This window comes from Eleutherodactylus coqui, chromosome 10 (assembly GCF_035609145.1).
Source record: "Eleutherodactylus coqui strain aEleCoq1 chromosome 10, aEleCoq1.hap1, whole genome shotgun sequence".
Taxonomy (NCBI): domain Eukaryota; kingdom Metazoa; phylum Chordata; class Amphibia; order Anura; family Eleutherodactylidae; genus Eleutherodactylus; species Eleutherodactylus coqui.
This window is the reverse complement of record NC_089846.1, coordinates 132,293,595-132,309,753: the sequence shown is the minus strand read 5'-3', so window position 1 is coordinate 132,309,753 and position 16,159 is coordinate 132,293,595. Positions and strand designations below refer to the sequence as shown.

The 16,159-nt window shown below is 43.3% G+C and overlaps 1 protein-coding gene across 1 annotated transcript in view; it reads left to right on the top strand.

Annotated features, from left to right (window-relative positions):
- The window catches only part of DOCK11 (dedicator of cytokinesis 11), a 240,901-nt gene that overhangs the window by 65,316 nt on the left and 159,426 nt on the right, over positions 1 to 16,159 (top strand). Inside the window, exons 16-23 of the mRNA XM_066581860.1 lie at positions 2,631 to 2,707; positions 7,043 to 7,227; positions 7,306 to 7,371; positions 10,548 to 10,640; positions 11,224 to 11,347; positions 11,517 to 11,638; positions 11,724 to 11,807; positions 15,598 to 15,687. Coding sequence (XP_066437957.1) covers positions 2,631 to 2,707; positions 7,043 to 7,227; positions 7,306 to 7,371; positions 10,548 to 10,640; positions 11,224 to 11,347; positions 11,517 to 11,638; positions 11,724 to 11,807; positions 15,598 to 15,687 — 841 coding nt within the window. The remainder of the gene's footprint in view (positions 1 to 2,630; positions 2,708 to 7,042; positions 7,228 to 7,305; positions 7,372 to 10,547; positions 10,641 to 11,223; positions 11,348 to 11,516; positions 11,639 to 11,723; positions 11,808 to 15,597; positions 15,688 to 16,159) is intronic.

Genomic DNA, 16,159 nt, shown 5'->3' with positions numbered 1-16,159 from the left:
ATTAGCCAGCCATGTGGACGAGATTTCTCAGAAATCTCGTCCACACGGGACGGCCAATTTGCTGCGGTAAGTCCGGCTGAAGCCGTGGCTGCGGCCGCCGCAACCGCGGCTTCAAAAGATGCAGCATGTCTATTTATTATTTACTTTCGTCGCGGACACGCTCTCCTCTATGGAAGCGCCAGCCGCAACGGAAAAGCGAGCGGCCGGGGCCGCTTCAAAGCCGCTGCGGCTTTTTCCACGGCGGTTCTCCCGTCGGAAATCTCGCGGTTTTTACTGCGGCCAAACCGCGGGATTTCCGGCAGGAATACGCCCCGTGTGAACCCAGCCTTAAAGTGAAGTTTTAAGAGAAAACGCTGCTTATTTTTATTTATTTTTTGTTTCACATTTGATGTAAATAAAAGTAGATCTGTCCTATACAGGAGCGCAGTACATAACTGCTGTGAGCCCTCCATCCCTTCACAGTAGGTGTATACAGATCTAAACTCATACAAGGAAATCTGTCAATCTCTTTTTTGTGGGCAGGAAAGCAAGACTCATAGGCTTTCTCTTTAAAGGCCCATTTACACCAGCAGATGATCGATCAAATGACAGTTTGAGTGACAGCTGTGAGCGATCATTTTGCATAAACTATTAAGTAGCTACTCAGCTACTTAAATACCAATTAAGTGTGCAAATGAAGCCTTCCCTGAATGCAGGTAATAGCCCAAGGCTGTTATCTGCGCTCAGATCCTTTGTTCTCCACAAGGAAACAATGCTATCAGCACTCCCCATAGCGAACTTCTGATAAGAGTGAAGGACGATTTTTAGGTTAGCTTGATTTTAACGATCAGCTAACAGTGCCTGAAAAGCAGACAAAAAGCAGGTGCCCAGCGTCCATTTACACACACTGATTATCGCTAAAACGATCGCCGATTAGCGGTTTTTTTTTTAGTGATCATCGGCTGGTGTAAATGGGCCATAAAGCTGCTCTGCAGTTAAAGAACTTTCTACATGAAAATATTGAATAAAATAATGAAAAACTATGTATCCCACATAGTTTTGAGCAAACTGAACAAGTAGAACCCTGTTTTGGGCCGAAGTTTGTAAGCATTTCTATTTGTAATAACTTAACCCTTTTCAATCCACTGTCTGACCTCTGAAGACATTATGATTTAAGGCTGTACAACTCTGATGTTGGAAGATGTCCGTTGGGGTTCTCTTACTGTGTATAGTCAGCCTCTCTGCTGTTGGAGCCTATCCAACGTGTCACCACATGCAGTACTGGCTTTAGCCAGCAGATAGCACTGTTGTATAACGACAGAAAAAGAGTAAGCCCCCTAGGAAAACCAGGATACAAATTGGATTGGAAAGGGTTAAACCTCACGCGATTAGTTTTGGCTGAAGCAGAAGTTCATGAAGAACCCCTATAACTAGTATTGAACACTGTCTAAGAGCCCTGAGGCGGTTGTAGCTCAATGGATGTGGCTCAGTGGTTAGCACTGCTACCTTGCAGTGCTGGAATCCCAGGTTCAAATCTGAACAAGGGCAACATCTGCATGGAGTTTCTATGTTATTCCTGTGTTTCTTTTTTTTATTCTCCTCCTGTTCATTTCAAGTATGAAGAAGAAGGAGGAGGAAGAAAGAAGAAGATGCTCAGTGCTAGAGATGAGCGAGCGTACTCGGTTCGGGTGTTTTGCACTCGAGCACCGCTTTTTCCGAGTAACTGACTACTCGGATGAAAAGATTCAGGGGGTGGGGGGCGGCGTGGTGGAACGGGGGGTACCAGTGGGGAACAGGGGGGAGCTCTCTCTCTCCTTCCCCCCCCCCCCCACTCCCTTCTGCAACCCCCCGCTCACCCACGGCGCCCCCCCAATCTTTTCGTCCGAGTAGTCAGTTACTCGGAAAAAGCGGTGCTCAAGTGCAAAAACACCCGAACCAAGTACGCTCGCTCATCTCTACTCAGTGCCTTGCTGCTTTGGAGTTCAAGGTTTAGATCTGACTAAGGATAACATATGTTCTCCCTGTGTTTGAGTTTATTCCTCTCCACAGAAGGATAATAGTAGAAGCATGGCTGTTCAGTGGTTAGCACTGTTGCCTTACAGGGCTGGAGACCTAGGTTTATGGACCAAGGACAACACCTGCAGGGAATTTGTATGTTCTCTTTGTGTTTCTTCTTCTTCACCCGCAGAGAAGGAAGAAGAAACATGGTGACCCAGTGGCTGCAGTTTGAACCTAGGACCCCAGCGTTGTAAGGCAACGGTGCTAATCACTGAGCCAGATCCATTGAACCACCACACTGTTTCAGGAATTCCTATTCACTATTGTGGCAGTGACAGAAACGGGTATAAGACATTCTAGCTGAGCTGTTTCTGTAATCCCGACCCCCACATAGGGCTCATTAAGAGAAGTTCTGGAGACATATGCTATACAAGTCTGAGATGGGTATACTCCTTCAGCAACATGCCAACAGAGGAGAGATAGAAGTAGCATGTATGCCTTTTGTTAGGGGCAGCCTTGGCCAAACTATACTGTACATATTCAACTCATATGTTTAGTATGTGAAAAGGAAATGTTTCTTTTTTCTCTTTTTTGCTTAGATTTATTATTCTGCAACTAATGTAATATTTTTCAATAATGTTTTTTCAACACAGACCAGAAAAGACTAAGCTCCAGATTATCCCCGGACACCTGGATGTTACCGTAGACTGCGTTCCACTTGACTTTACAAGTATGATGTTTACACTGAAATGTTACGTCTTCAGCAACTCTAGTAACTGCAGCAGAGAAAGTTATTAATATGCATGTAGCCAGTTGTTGTAATACCCAGTATTAAAGGGGTTGTCTCACACCGAAACGGGTTTTTTTTTTATTCAATAGGCCCCCCGTTCGGCGCGAGACAAACCCAAGGGATGGGTTAAAAAAAAAAAAAGTTTATTACTTACCCGAATCCCCGCGCTGCGGCGACTTCTTTCTTCCTTTACCAAGATGGCCGCCGGGATCTTCACCCACGATGCACCGCGGGTCTTCTCCCATGGTACACCGTGGGCTCTGTGCGGTCCATTGCCGATTCCAGCCTCCTGATTGGCTGGAATCGGCACACGTGACGGGGCGGAGCTACGAGGACCAGCTCTCCGGCACGAGCGGCCCCATTCACCAGGGAGAAGACCGCACAGTGCAAGCGCGTCTAAAAACGCCAGAAGAAAGCAAAATTAGACGGAGCCATGGAGACGGGGACGCTAGCAACGGAGCAGGTAAGTGAATAACTTCTGTATGGCTCATAATTAATGCACAATGTATATTACAAAGTGCAATAATATGGCCATACAGAAGTGCTGAACCCCACTTGATTTCACGAGACAACCCCTTTAACAGTATTGCTCATTAACATGTCTGCAACAGACAAATGACATTCACATCTGCCACTAGAGGTGCAGCATCTTCAAAACCAATGTTAAAGGGGTTTTTATTGGGAAATATTAATAATACTATGCTATATCAATACCAGCTTGGCTTACATTTACGAGTGCTGGACACAACACAGGGGTCAGAGCTAGTATTATTCAGTAATAGTATTATTCAGTACTAAAGGTTTTTTTTAAAGCCTGTAATATCAATGGCCTATCCTTAGGATAGTTTTTTCAATATCTGATCATGGAGGGCCAACTCCCAGAATCCCTGTTAAGCAACTGAATGAAGGGGGTCATGGCTGAGCTGCAGAACTAGACTCTGCCACAACCATATGCACAGCGCTATGCCTGAGTAAAAAATGAAGGTCCAAGGTCTGCGGTTCCTTTATTAATCAGATCGTGGGGGTTCCAGGAGTCAGACCACACCAATCAGATATTGATGATCTATTCTGACAGGTGAGCCGTGGCGGGGAGCAGGGGAGAGCGGGCGGGAGAGAGATCTCCCCTCCGTTCCTCCCCGCTCTCCCCCGCAGCTCCCCGCTCCGCGGCGGCCCCGAATCTTCAGGGACGAGCAGTGAGATACTCGTCTAAGGCACATTACTCGGACGAGTAGTGCCTTAGCGAGTATACTCGCTCATCCCTATTCTCTAACTTCCCAATGTCGCACAAACATGAAATTTGGCACAACTATTCTATAGGTCCTAAATAGAAAAAATAAAGGGGTCACAACTCGAAAATTCAATGCTAATTGCAAAACTATTGGCACCCCTGTGTAATGTACCAAATCTAATTCTTAAACTTCTCGAAGTCGTACAAACATGAAATTTGGGATGGTCCTTCTTTAGGTCCTAAATAGGAAAAGTAAAGGAGTCACAACTCGATTATTTAATGCTAAATGCAAAAGTATTGGCACCCCAGTGTAGAAAATCTAATTCTCTAACTTCCCGATGTCATACAAACATGAAATTTGGCACGAGTATTCTTGAGGTCCAAAATAGGAAAAGTAAAGGGGTCACAACTTGATTATTCAATGCTAAGTGCAAAAGTATTGGCACCCCTATGTAATGTACCTAATCTAATTCTCTAACTTCCCGGTGTCGTACAAACATGAAATTTGGCACAACCATTCTTTAGATCCTAAATAGGAAAATCAAAGGAGTTGCAACTCAAAAAATTCAATGCCAATTGCAAAAGTATTGGCACCCATATGTAATGTATCTAATCTAATTCATGAACTTCCCAATGTCATACAAACACGAAATTTGGCACAGGTATTCTTGAGGTGCTAAATAGGAAAAGTAAAGGAGTCACAACTCGATTATTCAATGCTAAGTGCAATCGTATTGGCACCTCTATGTAATGTAGCTTCCCGGGGTCATGCAAACATAAAATTCGACACTACCATTCTTTAAGTCCTAAATAGGAAAAGTAAAGGGGTCACAACTCGATTATTCAATGCTAATTGCAAAAGTGAGTGCAACCCTATGTAATATAACTTCCTGGTGTTGTACAAGCGTGAAATTTGGTGCGAACATTCTTTAGGTCCTAAATGAGGAGAATGGGAGGGATGGCACATTCTACAGAGGGACATCGGTACATGCAGCCTCAGAAGAATCTAACGCTCCTTTATATGTATTCATATTTTGTTCCTCGGTTACTCTAAAATAACTTTGACTTCATAAAATTTTCCGTGCGAACAACACGCAAACACCTGTATCATATTAACTCGGGCGAAGATGGGTATATCAGCTAGTGTGCATATAAAAGTATTCAATTGGCTTTTTCTATTTTTATGGGTAACAAGCCTCATATGGTTTTCTCCTGTGAAAGTAAAGTTGTGGCTGAGTTGATATCATGAACAATTGGTGTTTTGTCTGCGGTTATAAAAGCAGTCAAAATCTCATCACTTATCGTTCAAACGGCAACATTTTCTTATGCTTCTAAAAATTTCCCTTACTATCGTCTAAGAAAAGCGCATGCATTTCACTGCAAATGTACAATATTTGGCACAATACAAGCTAAGGATTTGTATCATGAGAAATATGTAATGGTGGATGCCCCTTTCTGGATGAGGGTTCAGAACATTGATCACACAGATGCTGCAGATCCACGTGCGGATAAGCCACAATCAATGGGGCCAAGGCACATGCAGCTGCCCAATGCAGAATCCATGTCCATAAGCAACGTGTTACTTATTTTTTCCATAATGTGATTCCATTTGCTATCAATAGGACACAGAAAACACATGGATTTCACATGGATTTTGGTATGGAATCTGCATCTAAGTGCAAGTGAAAACTGCAATATAGGAACATGCTTTAAGGGTGCCTTTCTCAAGAAAGGCCTAAGTAGTGGCCGAAACGTCGCTGGTCTTTTTTATGGAGGAATAAAGGTTGAAAATTATTTGAAATTACATCTGATGCTGCCTGGTCTACACTTTGCAACTCTGATGACTACAAGGTTTTGATCCGGACCAAACTGGGCTGGTGCATCCATTTACTCCTCACTGCTTATACAGCAGAATATCAGAATCTGATCACATAGATTCTATGAGAGTGCTGCAGTTGACTTACACGGTTTATTTTTTACATAGAGTGTAATCTTATGGAACAAGTCAGTTTGCCCCAAAATCTGCATGTTGTGCATATAGATTTTAATGTCGATTTGTTGCAGATGACATCCTTTTTGTCATTAAAGGTGAAATGTGCAGCAAATCTGCATGAAAATCCAGATTTGTTTGTGGTGTAATATTACGCCCTGTGTGAAGGCACCCTAAACCGGTCACGTAGTTTGGCTGACTGTTATTGTCACCACAACAGGTTTACCAAAATGCTCATCGGTATCATTAACAGAATTGTTTTTGTAGTATTTATCCCTTCGATATAAGTCTCTGTGTTTGCCTGCCATTTTTGAGAAGTCTAAGTAAAGGGGTTTTCCATGCAAATACTATTGATGACCTACTGTATCCTCAGGATAGGCCGTCAGTATTTGATCAGCTAGGGTCCACTGCTGGGGACCCCGGTCGTTCAGCTGATTGGCACCCACTGTCAGCGCCACAGTACATAGGAGTCGGAGCAGAAACAGATGGCTCGGACCCCTATGTAGCAGGCGGGGCTTGTAATTGCAGGCGCAGCTCGCATTAAAATCAATAACAGCTGCGTCTGCAATCGCAAGGGCCCACCACTTCACAGGGGTCGGAGCCATCTGCTCCGATCCCTTAGTGTTTTGTCATGGAAAGTGGACCCCAGCTGATCAACTATTGATGATATATTCTGAGGATAGATCATCAATAGTATTTGTGTGGAAAACCCCTTTAATCTTTTACATATTGACAGATGGTGAGTACCGGCCACTGTATGCCCATATACATTTCTCTCAACTTTCCACAAGTCTGGAATGTTATAGAAGTGAATATTGTTCTGGAAAGTTCGATCCCTCTCACCCACCATTCCCATTGCGCCTCCTGGGTGACAGTTTTATTGTAGTTCTCACCTTCTAGACCTGGATTAGGATTAACATGGCTGTAGGTTCCTCCAAATCAGATCCCTTCAGTTTCTTCGTACTTCTTACGCTTTGTTTCATGTGCACTAGTGCTATAACCCACACCGCTAGTCTATTAATGTAATGTATATAAATTATTCTGTCTCCTCCCCCAGATTGTGTGACATCATCGTATGTACCGGTTAGACCATATGACAAAGAGAACCAAAAGATTGCAGTGGAAGTTGAGGAATTTGTTCCAGAAGTGATAAAGTATTGCTATCCCTTCACCACTTACAAAAACCATCTCTATGTATATCCTCTACATTTAAAGTACGACGGACAAAAATCATTTGCAAAGGTAAGTCGATGATATTCCGTTTTGTCTCCTACGGTTATATGGAAGGCTTTCTTCTAATGTGTTGTTACATTTACTCAGGCTAGGAATATTGCAGTCAAGATTGAATTCCGAGACTTAGATGAGCCCGATGCACCAGCTCTGAAGGTTTGCTGTCTTATCTTTTCCAATATATGTACTAATTATCACTGCACATGTATAACCCTGCTACATTTGCCAACAGCCATCAAAAAGAGACAAAAGACATACTTGGCTTCTACTTAGTATAAACACTTGCTCTTCTGAAGCCGTGAGAAACTATGTCTACCTTTGCAACCATATTTTCCTAATGCATCTAAAATTTAACCCTTTGCAATCCAAATTTGGATTCAGGGTTTCCTAGGGGGCATTCTCTTTCTGCCATTATACAATGGCGCCATCTGCTGACTAGAGTCAGTACTGCAGTATGTGACATGGTGGAGAAACCCCCTGACAACAGAGTGGACAGTAATCTACAGTAAGAATACCCTGCCGGGCGTCTTCCGACATCGGAGCTGTACAGCCTTCAATCAGAATGTCTTTAGACGTCAGACAGTGGATTGGAAAGGGTTAAATTAGGCAACTTTGTAAGTAGTCCATGATTGCAGAATGGTCGATTGCAGACTTTTCTGAATCTCCTTATCTTTCCGCTACTTGTTATACATTTGAAAGGTTAGCAAGAAGAAAAGGGCAGATTGAATGGGGTGTGATTGCAGTATGACACTACACAGGGTTTATTTGTAGTCTGTTACTATGGCGATACATAGATCTGCAGAGAGGCTACTTACACAAACTTATATTAAGTTTTTTTTTATCAAGTTTTATAGCAAAGTTGATTCATCTTTTATTTTAGGTGCGTTTGAATGGTAAAAAGAAAAGCAGAAGTGGACAAGGAAGGTCCACAATAGAAGCTGTAAACCCTTAGTGACCAGCCAGAAGTGTTTTTACATCAGTCGCTAAAGGGGCATTAGGCTAGGCTGCAGTAAAAACATGGCAGCCTAGTCTAAGGAGAGCACAGAAGTCTCATCCTGGGACGAATCAGGGCTAAGTTGTCTACTTACAACTAGAGATAAGCGAATCTACTCTTTCTGAGTATTTACTCGATCGAGCGCCGCGATTTTCGAGTACTTCAGTACTCGGGTGAAAAGATTCGGGGGGCGGCGGGGGGAGGCGTGGCGGCGCGGAGGTAGCAGCGGGGAACAGGGGGGAGCCTTCTCCCCCCACTCCCCGCTGCAACCCCCCACTCACCCACGGCGCCCCCCCGAATCTTTTCGCCCGAGTACGGAAGTACTCGAAAATCGCGGCGCTCGGGCGAAAAAGGGGCATGGCCGAGTAGGCTCGCTCATCTCTACTTACAACCACACTTCTGTTCTAATGGCTGCGAGCAGAGCAACCACTGATCCCATCCGCTTAACTTCTCACATGCCATAGTCAATAGCTATCATGGCATGTAAGTGATTGGCAGTGAGAGGGGGCTCCCCTGTTCATCCGTCGGCACCCTATGATGTGATCATGGGGTATCGATGGATTGTCATGGCAACCAGAGGCCCGATCAAGGCAGCTTAATTGGACATGCATCTGGCAAGTTACTGCTGCATAGGTAGTGCAGTGTAATATACTAGCGATCGAACATTCACAAATTGAAGCACCCTTGAGGGACAAAAAAGATCTGTAAAAATTTTTTAAATAAACTGTAATTTTAAAACCATCAGAGTAAAATAAACACGGCACATTTTTCCCTACAAAACCCCCTTTTTATAGAAAAAAAACATAAATATTATATATGTTATCCCACATGGTGAATGGTATAAAGAAAATGCCAGAATTGCCAATTTTTATTCATCTGCCTTCAAGAAAATGCAGTAAAAGGCAATCAAAAATGTTATCCCCTCACATATACCCCAGATTGATAACACTGGAAACTACAGCTTGCTCCACAATAAACAAGTTAACCCAAAACACTCGTAAGTCAAATCAATTTTCCCCATTATAATGAATGGAAAAGCCATTAATCCGTTCCGGATCGCGAAGCTCTACCACTGATTTCAATGGGGATGACGTTGCCCCATTAAAAGCAATAGGACGACGGAACCCCTACAGTGATTTTCGAGGAAGGGCTTTAAATATAAACCCTTCTCTGAAAATCATCCCTAGCTGTAGTAAAAAAATAAAAAAATATATATATACTCACCTGTCTGCCGGGGCTCAGGCGTGTCTAGCCTCGCTTGTTCTCCCTGCACTGCTCTGAAACTTTTCAGCAGGTGGGTATTAAAAATGCAGGGAGAACAAGCGGCGGCTAGACACGCCTGAGCCCCGGCAGCGGCGGACAGGTGAGTATATATTTTTTACTACAGCTAGGGATGATTTTCAGGGAAGGGCTTATATTTAAAGCCCTTCCCCGAAAACACTGCAGGGGTTGTCGGCAAGCCATTGTTTTCAACGGGGCCACTGGCAGCAGCAGCGGCCCCATTGAGAACAAGGCTCTTAACCCAAGTTTTTGCTCTTAAATCAGCAAAAATTCGGGAGAGGGCCTGCGCTCCAGTCGAAAAACTTGTAAGCTGAGGCGCTCTTAACCCAATGTATCATTGTATGTATTAAAAAATACAACTCATCCCCCCAAAAAAATAAGCTTTCATTTTGCTATGTGGACAAAAAAAGTTGCAGTTCCTGGAATGGAAGGATGCCAACCGCCCACAAAAATAAATAAAGAAAGAAATTTTTAAAAATTGCCTTGTCGTTAACGTGAAAAATAGCCTGTTCAATAAAATAAGCCATTCCTACTGGTTAAATGGTCCCTTATTCCAGCACAGCCTCCCCTGTCCGCAGCAGTCTTGTCCTGGAAGCCCCTGCGATGCTCATTGTTTACTTGACCACTGCAGCCAATCACTGGCAATGAATGACATGTGACGGCTGCAGATGCTTCTGGGACCAGACTGCCGGGGATTGAGGACGGCGCTGGGCCAAAGGATTATTGAACTAGTGAGTATTGCTTATTTTTTACATTTTCCCCATTTCTTGCAAATAGGATTTTTTGTTTCTCGGAAAACCCTTTAATAGAATGCTACAGACATGGAGAAAATACCTCAAAACTTCCATCTGTTTTATTTTTTTATCCATAATTTTATAAGTAATTTTCAGTTTATCAACAGCTCGAAGAACATTTGTTTGGGATTGTAAATATGTGAATGCACAATGCAGAGAATAAGACACTTTGGTGTAGAAGAGGAACCGCTTTACCCACCTAATTCACATAAGTTATATTATGCATTTGTCATTGTAACATTTAATCTTCTTTTTGGCTGCAGTGTATCTATGGAAAGCCCGGCGGACCTGTATTCACTACTAATGCATATGCGGTGGTCCTTCATCACAGCCAAAGCCCCGAGTTCTATGATGAGGTGAATACTCTATCATGATGGTGATGTTCTTGCTACCCACTCCTTTTTAAAAGTTAAATAGTAAACACTACTCTTGCTTTCTGTAAATGATAATGCTCAAAATATGCATGAAATACATATATATAGTGGCAAGGCAGTACACAGAATGGCCTGCAGGGGGCTATAAACAGGCCTTCTGCATACTGGAAGGTGTGCTAATCAGCAGGGACAGCTGTGCGGGTGAGTCTGGAGGAGCTAAAATCTCCAGACACATTCTGCCCCAAGCGGAAATCCGGGGCAGAGCTGTTGCTGAAAGCCGTGCCGGCCAGGCTCTGAGAGAGAACTGGAGCTACTCCCTTAGAAGGAGGCTACGAAGAGGCTGAAAGCCTGACGTCTGTAGGTGACCAGGCTGTGGTAATGCCACGGGTCTGACAGGGAAGGACGCCCCCAGACTGACACCCTGTTGGGTACGTGTAGTGGCACTAGGCCATTCTGTTAGTAGAGAGTGAGGAAACTTCTGTTTACGTAGACATTGCCACTATATATACAGTATATATATTAGTTTTTTTCCTATTTACTGAAGGAAAGTCTTGTTTTTTCTCAGATAAAAGTTGAGCTTCCTTTACATCTCCACCAGAAGCATCACTTGTTGTTCAGCTTTTTTCATGTCAGCTGTGACATCAATTCAAAGGGGAGCAGCAAGAAGCATGAAAATGCTGAAACACCAGGTAAAAGACAAAGTGAAGAATTATTTTTAAAGCAATATTCCCTTTGGACCAGACTGTATCAGATTATGTTTCCTGCACTAATTGATGGAGCAGTGTGTTCCTGATGTTGGAAGTCCCTGCTGTATTAATCCTGGATTCATTGTTTCCAATTGTTGCTTATTATTTTCAGTTGGGTACAGCTGGGTCCATTTATTGAAGGAAGGCAGACTTATTACATGTGAGCAGCAGCTACAAGTCTCGGCCAATCTTCCCTCTGGATATCTAGGTCAGACTGAGTCCGACACCAAAAAGGTAAAAGAGATAGAAAGATAAGATAGATGGATTAGATACGATAGGTAGAGGATACATATTAACCATGACAACTGTGCAATTCTAGAGCAGCAGTGATATCAAATGGGTGGATGGAGCAAAGCCGCTATTCAAAATTGGAAGTCACCTGGAATCCACTGTGTACACACAGGTAAGTGTCTCATAATCACACTGAACTGTATGTGTTATAAATGCTATTCACATATAAGAAGTCAGATCTTCTTATATAATATAGGAAACATTTATGCCACTTGGATGTAGCAAAAATAAATTGCTCATCTTTATATCCAGCAAATATTTGGCCTTTACAGTTTGCCCAATCCCTCGTTAACAGTGAATGTGAGTAGTGACATTAAGTTTCCATTATTGTATAGAGGAAGGTACAATCACATTCGTGAATCTGCCCCGGTGTGTTCTTGAGCATCACACTGTCCTTATGAGTTACTGAAGATGCTATTTTCTTAAGGTACCATTACACAGAGCAGCTATCATTCAGTAAGTCACTCAGAAAAGTTGCTGACAGTTTGCTTTTACACAGAGTGATGACTGTTCATTAGTTGTTTGCTGAGATATTGCCCAGAGCTACTGACTCATCTCTAATATCTCCATCTCCAAAATTCTGGAACGTCTGGTCTACGCTCGCCTAATAAGCTATCCTTGCCATTCACCATGCCAAACAAGCCTACTTCATCTCTCTCATCTCCTTATTAGCCAACAACCAAAAAAAAAAAACTATTTTCACTCCCTACTTAGTTAGCCCCCTATGACTGATTTCAGTGCTGAAGATCTGGTGACCTATTTCCAAGAGTAAATTGACAACATCTCAGTCCCCAACTAGCTATGATGTCTTTCTTTCCTGCACCTCCTCTACTTCACTCTTAGTATTAAACCCAACAACAGAATAAGTCTCTTCTCTTCTTCTTGTCCTACTACCTGCATTAATTACCCTATTCCCTCTCACCTTAAGTCCCTCTTCCAGGCTGTCATGGTCATTTCACAAGAATATTCAATCTGTCTCTTTCTTCTGGTGCCTTTCCCTCCTCCTTCAAACATCTTGTCATATCCCCATTACTTAAAGAAGTTGTCTCTTGACTCATAGTGTGCTGCCAGCTACTGATTTGTCTAATCTCCCCTTCATCTCCAAACTTCTGGAACGTCTGGTCTAGGCGCACCTAGTAAGCTATCTCTCAGATAACTCTCTTTTTGATCCCTTAAAATCTGACGTTTGCTTTCTACATTCTACAAAAACTGCTCTTACTAAAGTGTCAAACGATCTCCTGACAGCTAAGTCAAACAGCGACCACTCTCTACTGGATCGCTCTGCGATGTTTGACATTGTAGATCACCAACTTCTCAGTATGTTCCCAATTATTGGCATTATGAATATTGCGCTGTCCAACATTTACTTCTACCTCTCTGATCGCCGGTTCAGTGTCTCATCCATTGGCTCTACGTTTTCTACTTTCTCTTGCTCTTGAGGTTCCTCAGGGTTCGGTCCTTGGTCCTCTCCTCTTTTCCATCTACACGGCCCCCATTGGACAAACTATCAGTAGATTTGAATTTCAATACCAGTTCTGCGCCAAAGGCAGCGAATCATATACTTCTTGCCATGACATCACACCCTCGCTACTACAAAATACCTGTGACTGTCTGTCTGCTATCTCTAACACTGTATCATCTCTCTGTCTAAAAATTAACCTGAACTTTTTGTGTTGCTGCCATCTACTCACTGACCTAAACCTGATATCTCCATCTTAGTCTATGGTATCACCATAACTCCTTGGCGATACACCTGCTGTCTTGCCGTCATATTTGACTTTGACCTTTCCTTCACTTCTTATATTCAATCACTTGGCTTGCTCATGTCACCTGCACCTCAAAAACATCTCCTGAATCTGCCCTTTCCTCACTGTGGAGGCATCAAAAATTCTAACTGTCGTCCTTATCCACTCTTGGCTTGATTACTGTAACTCACTACTGATCAGGTTTCTCCTCTCTAATCCATCCTGAATGCAGCAGCAAGTCTTATCTTCTTGTCAGGCCGCTGCACTGACGCCTCCACCCTGTGCCAGTCACTACACTGGCTGCCCATTAACTACAGAATACCATTTAAACTCCTCATTCTCATCCCTAAAGCTGTCCACAATGCTACACCACCCTACATCTCTTCCCTCACCTCTGCCTACCACCCTACCCATGCTCTCCGCTCTGCTAATGACCATACACTAATTTACACCTGCAAAAGTTTTCCTGAGCTGTACCAGTTCTCTGGAATGAGCTACTTTGGACAACCAGGTTAATTCCAAACTTCTCTAGCTTTAAGCGTGCCCTAAAAACACATCTTTTTAGGAAGGCCTACCATGTTCCCTAATCTAAACTCCATCTACCCTGCTTCTACAGTTCCCCTGGAAATCTGAGCCCCTTCTTCCCGCTGCATCCTCCACACACCCCACTAAACCTCTTTTTCACAAACACGGCTGGTGATAGTCTCATACAGCTTTATATATGTAGAGCTCCCTATGTGTATACCTCCTTATAGTATAGTATCTTGCATGCAGGGCCCTCACCCCTATTGTTCAATACTGTATAGTATGACCTATTTTGTGTATGGTTCCCCTTTTCTCATGAAAATATACCTGCACAGGAGTGGGTGATGTCAATGATTAAAACATAACTTTTATTCTGTAATTGGGATGAAATAGAAGGTGGAACATGTTAAACTTAGAGCAATGCGATCACATACATGAGCCTGCACTATAGCGGCATGTTACCAATTAGCCATTACAAACAGCGCCCGTACAGGACAAACAGTGAAACATTAAGTTCCAATAGTATACACACGGAAGGCTCATATACACAAACTTGTAATAGGAGGAATTGTCTTACCAATACCATTGTGTGAGCAGTCAGACACTCATTTGGATCTTCACAACTCCATAAGGATGGAGGATCAGGAGATGATTAAATCTCTGTAATAAGGGATTGGGACCGTAATACCTGTCCCTAGTTATCCCTGATGCTATTATGCACTATGAATGATTAAACGAGATGATCCCTCCCCAAAGAGGTGGTTCCGCACTCATCCTACTGGTCCCACATACCATAAACAGGTTTCTTAGAGTTGACGCGTTTCGCCCTGATAGCAGGACTGAATATAGACAAGGACTAGTTAATAACTCAGAGTTAGCAAAAATCAAGTAAAATGTCAGCAAACGTGCTTAGACAGCTGGAGCGCCTGAGCTCTAAGAGCAGACTGGCTTCAGGGGTAGTCGACCTGCTAAACGGTCATCCAGTAGATTCATCATGCGTCCACCATATGATAAGGTAAGTCGTCACTCCTGGGAGCTCCCAATAACAGTAGAGTCTAGTGCACACCCGTCTGCTCAGGCTGGCACCATTAAACCCAGCAAATATCGTTTAGGTAGTCGCTCAGAAAAGTTGCCGGAGCGTGCGAGCAGTGGTGTGCCTTTACACAGAGAAATGATTATTCATGAGTTTGCTGAGATATCGTTCATAGAGGGGATCTCCATGCCAATTCATCCACAAGTCGCTCAGATATGAACGACATTAAGCTTACACCAGACGCCTTTTATTGACCTGCGACTAATATTTAGGTGAGCTGAAGTGACTAGTGACTAGTGAGCGACGTATCACTCATCACCATATTTACATTGTTTGTATGTGGGAGATCGATTCGGATGATAGGTCCTGGTAAGGTACTTTTTTCTTCATGACTTCAAGCTCCTGGGCTCCAATGCAAAATCTGCAATTAGGCTCTCCACCTACCGGGTGGCACAGAGGACCTTGTTTCCCCTCTGGTAGCAGGGCCTGGGGTGTAGCTGCTCGCTCTGCCCCCTGGTAATGTTTCCACTTGTAATACAACTGTTGTATCTACTTGTTGCATAATTGATACTTTGTCACTGACACGTTATTTGTTTCAGGATTTACATCTTTACAATTTCTTTGAGTATTGCCAGAAAATCACATCCGGCTCCAAAGATGTTCCCGGGGAGCTTGTGAAATATTTAAAGGTACAAATTGTTTTTTACACCAGATTTTCCCAGAGCGGCTCTGATCTGCTTCCTGCTACAAAGTGTTTACAGCTGCTGTCACGGCGTTAGGAGTTGGAGGGAGGGCTGTAGGCCAGTAATACGGGGTTATCCAAAAAGAAGGAGCAGATTTGGGGATTTAATTACAAGCAAACCAAAAAAGGCAAGTACACAATCCGCCCATCACTGCAAAGAGGAAGGGTCAAAGTTTTTTATGACATACCAGTAAGTTCCATTTTCCGCCTCATTGCAGGGCTGGGTTCCTCGCTTACAGTTTTATGGTCTCTGAGGTGCGTTTGCATATGCAACCAAATTCGACAAGTTTTCTGTGCCACTTGTAAATTTACATGTGACGAGGCGGCAGTTTTTGGAATCGTTGCCGGATTTCACGTTGCACTTGAACAATGGAAGCACACTTAGCAAAGTCAAGCACACAAAACAATTTCGGCGCTGG